Source organism: Metopolophium dirhodum, chromosome 1 (genome assembly GCF_019925205.1).
Source record: "Metopolophium dirhodum isolate CAU chromosome 1, ASM1992520v1, whole genome shotgun sequence".
Lineage (NCBI taxonomy): Eukaryota > Metazoa > Arthropoda > Insecta > Hemiptera > Aphididae > Metopolophium > Metopolophium dirhodum.
Genome location: NC_083560.1, coordinates 13,243,951 through 13,248,653, shown reverse-complemented (window position 1 = coordinate 13,248,653; position 4,703 = coordinate 13,243,951). Strand labels below are relative to the sequence as shown.

At 29.0% G+C, this 4,703-nt stretch overlaps 1 protein-coding gene across 1 annotated transcript; it reads left to right on the top strand.

The window, feature by feature from the left end:
* The first annotated feature begins 319 nt into the window (after positions 1–319).
* On the top strand, positions 320–1,681 carry LOC132953799 (uncharacterized). The gene is made up of 2 exons (XM_061026139.1): positions 320–353; positions 411–1,681. Exons 1-2 carry the CDS (start codon positions 320–322, stop codon positions 1,679–1,681), a joined length of 1,305 nt encoding a protein of 434 aa, XP_060882122.1.
* The last annotated feature ends 3,022 nt before the right edge of the window (positions 1,682–4,703 follow it).

Below are 4,703 nucleotides of genomic sequence, written 5' to 3'. Positions count from 1 at the left end.
GTGCAACCACCTGTTGCGCCCAACAGCGCTATAACGTGAACAATACGAATACTACCCAGGCATTACTTACCAATATTTTGGTCCCTTTTTTTCGAGTTTGCATTCTACACATTCGACTGTTCGTATTATTTTGTATAGAGTAATAAGAGGGGGAAGGTAAGTATGGTTATGTACATTTTATGCCGCTGTATTCTTTATTGTGTATACTGTGTTTCCAGCGTGTACACGTTTTTTGTAAAACGTTCGTTAAAATCGTTTAAAAACCTAGTTGTTTTTTATTAATTTGTAATTTGTTTTTTTGTTATTTGCGTACATTAACATGTCTTTTAAAGACGGCGACGTGCATAGCCAAAGTAAAAAAATTATATATAGTGTTTATTCGTTTTTAAAAAAGTTATCGGAAAAAGAAGATTTAGACGGTAATTTTTTTAAAAAAACTCAAGACGTGACTGCTGAGGCTTGCGGGATTTCAAAGCGGACAATTCAGCGCATTTGTTTAGAAGCTCGAAAAACTGAAGAAATTGAAGAAGCGCCTGGTCCTTCCTTCGTGTCACCGAGAAAATCTTACAAGCGAGCAAAATATGTATCAGAAGTGGATGATTTCGATGGTGATATAGTAAGGAGAACTGTACACGAATTTTATGACAAGGGTGAGTACCCCACAGCACAACTTATACTTAATTCTGTCAAGAAGAAAAACGATTATCCAGGAAGTCTTAGATCAATGCAAAGACTTCTAAAAAATCTAAAATTTTCATATAAAAAATGCAGTGATGGCCGTAAGTTTTTAATGGAGCGCAATGATATAGTTTCTCTTAGGTGCACATTCTTACGAAAAATGTACACATTGCGAGTGAACAATGATACTCGACCTATTGTATACCTGGACGAAACATGGGTCAATCAAAACCACTCACGGACCATTGCATGGCAAAATGAAACAAACTCAATAGGTCTTAAAATACCGACAGGTAAAGGAGGGCGACTTATTGTTGTTCACGCAGGATGTTCTAAATACGGGTTCATACAAAATTCGAAATTGGTTTTCCGTAGTAATACCGGTAATTCCACAGATTACCACAACCAAATGAACTCGGATGTATTCAAATCTTGGTTCATCACAATGTTAAATAACCTTGAAGAACCGTCTATCATTGTGATGGATAATGCATCATACCATTCGACACTAGTTGATAATTTTCCTAAGTGTAATGCTAGAAAATCAGATGTTCAGGATTGGCTGACCAAAAAAAATATTACATTTTCTCCATTAGAGACGCTAGCGGAACTTAAACAAAGGGTCAAATTACTAATTCCGATCGAAAAAAAATATGAATTAGACGAATTGGCATTGAAAATGGGTCATGAGGTGATTCGACTACCACCATATCACTGCCAATACAATCCCATAGAACTGATATGGGCTCAAGTAAAAAATAAGGTAGCGACAAAAAATAATACATTTAAAATGGTTGACATAGAAAAGCTAACACATGAAGCGTTAGATTCAATTACGCAAAATGATTGGGAAAAATGTGTGAAACATGCCGAATCAATACAAGACAAGGACTACGATAAAGAAATTTTAAGAGACAGTTTGTTAGAACCTATTATATTGACTATATTACCAGACGACAGCGATTGGGACTCTAGCGATAATGACGAAGAGTGTATTGAATAGCCTTGTATAATAAATTGTATTTAATTATTAACAATTGATCTGTACGTGTATTTTAGTTTTTTTGTAAATTGTATATGTATATATATGTAATTTTACTAATAATTTAAGTAAAGTATGTGTTTATTTTTGTATATTAAGTTGAACATTATAAGAAAAATTAAGAAAAATAAAAATGCGTAATATTATTATTTTCAACAAATAATAAAAAAAATTTATATGAATACGAAATATTTGAAAAAGCGCGGCAAAAAGTTTAATGACCACTATTGCGAAAAACCCGCTAGGATCGTTGCGATCACCCGCCAGTTTTCGTGTCGCCGACTATAATCGGTCTTTACCGTATATTTACGCGTACGTTCAATATCATCACATATTTGTTATTTGCATTTTATTTTTAAGTCTTTATGAATTTTATTTGGTAATTCGGTATGCACATTGTACCAGAACACAAATGGTAGTTATACTAAAAGTCAGTGTTCGGAATGTTCACTAAAAAAATGAATTCGTTCACGTCCAGTGCTTAAAAAAGGAACTCGTTCATATTTTTTTCAAACGCACACGTTCACGTTCTTTGAAAATATTAATGCGTTTATTTCGTCATTGATTTAATATATATGTATCGTTATATTTTGTCCCATTTTATTAAGTCTGTCCCACATACATCCCGTTATTTTTTTTCTTCCAGTTAATTTAAACCTTTTAAGAATTATTTTATAATAAACTCGTTTTATTTTCGATATTTTAGTATGACATTATTTAATAGAATATTAGAATCTATACTTAGGTATTTTTCAGTATAATTCAGTATAATATATTAGTATGTTGTCCTGTGCATCGAAATACGAAGGATGGCTCTGGTTACAAAAAACTAGATTTTTACAAATATTGAAATTTATAATATAATATGATATACACTTACCTACTTATTATAATATCATTCAAATTTATATTAACTTTAATATTATTTGTCTATATTCTAAGTGGTTGCCTCTGTCCTATGATGCTCGCACCACTATTTTGAATTTTCATTACTTGAATTCAGTTTTTATTATTTTAATATTTGCATGTCGTTTTTATAGTACCTAACTATTATCTAAACGTAACAAAGAGTAGTTTCAACTTATCACCTAAGTATCTACATATCTAAAATGTTTTATGATATTAGTTTAAACAACATTTTAATAACAAAAAGTATTCGGTAAAATTGTATAATTGTATGTTTACACAACCCACACAATTTTAGCACCTGCACAGCCAGAATAGCACTAAAATCTTAAAAATCTCAAAAGATGATAAATAAAACTTCAATCCTGTTTATTTTTAACTTGTTTTAACTATTAACAACGTTTTTATTAAAAAATCATATTTTTAAATATTTTTTATCCTTATAGTTTTTTGAATGACAACATAGAGTTTTAATTTTATATTCCAAATCAGAATATTTTTCTAAGTAATTTTATATATTAAAATCGAATTTAGGACGAGTAGTTTATGAGTTATAAGTATTTAAAGTTTAGACAAGCGGAGTAGTGGACAAACATTTTGCGGGGTTTTAAATACTTATAACTCATAAACTACTCGTCCTAAATTCGATTTTTATGTATACAAATACTTAGAAAAATATTTTGCTTTGGAATATAAAATTAAAACTCTAGGTTGTCATTCAAAAAAGTAAAAAACTTAAAAAAAACTATAAGGATAAAAAATATTTTTTAAAAAAACTTTGTTTTTTTAACAACTTGAAACTATGTATAAAATATTTTCAAAAACATTAATACTTTTTGAGATAATGAGTGTTTTACGCCTCACTGGTTCAATCCCGGCGTGTGCAGGTGCGTGCGACAGTGAATATTATTTCTTTATCAGTAGACGTGGGAATTAGTTGTGTGCGGAAGAATGTCTAAAATATTATTATTGTAGACCGATTGGCTATTAGTGTCTGTAGAGTTTTGGTTAATAGTTGACGTTCCAGGAATGGAATTTTAATGACAGGGCGTTTTCTATACAGTTCATGTAGGTACGTGAGAATATTTTTTGTAAATGCTAAAATATGAGGATTCGAATATCTACATGACTCCAAATGTTAAATTTTCTCTAACTTTAATATTTAAATATTTACATAATAGGTAACTTCTAAGTTATAACTTACTTATCATGATTATTTTGAACATCAAACGTTGTTGAATAGGTTATTTTTTTCATATTTTAAAAACAAATATAGAAAACGGATCGGACTCTGATTTATATTATTTATAAATACATCTAAAAAAGATTTGTTTAAAAATGAAAGATTAGACAATATTCTTTTGTGTCTAAAACAAAAGTTTAAAAAAAATACATGATTTGAAAGTTCAATAATTGATTAGTGCACTAAAAATGTTGTCTCAATAATTAGTATACTATAACATTGGCTAATGGTTAGTGTGAATTGTGAATTAACTCAAAAACTAAAACTTACTACTGTAGAAGTACATTATACTTTGACTATTTTTTTAAAATTATTTATATTTGATAGATATAGTAATTAATAACATCATAAAATCATCGAAGTCCCCGTATCTACAGACTATAATAGTACCTACACACAGTATGGTATATACCTACCTCAAAGACTATTCGTTCGAATTTTGATTTAGTATATTAAGATATCTACATACAATTTCTCAAAAAAATATCTTCTGAATAATTAAAAAGAAAAATGGGCCACCCACCCGATCCTATTTGAAAAACAGAAATTTGTATTCTGAGAGATACTTAAGTGATACAAAAAATTTCAAATATTCGAAAATATTGTTTTAATACTAAAAAGTAAAAATTCCAAAAATCATAATTTGCATACAAAGAGAGTGAGCATGCATAAAATACATCACAACACTAGATTTTTTTTAAATTTTAAGTAAAAATCATTCCGTTGTTAAATTTAATACGCATTTTAATATAATTTTTATAACATGAACAATGAACATAGGTACATGGTTTATAAAAGTCAAGTATATCAACTATAGTAAACAATAAAAAAAAT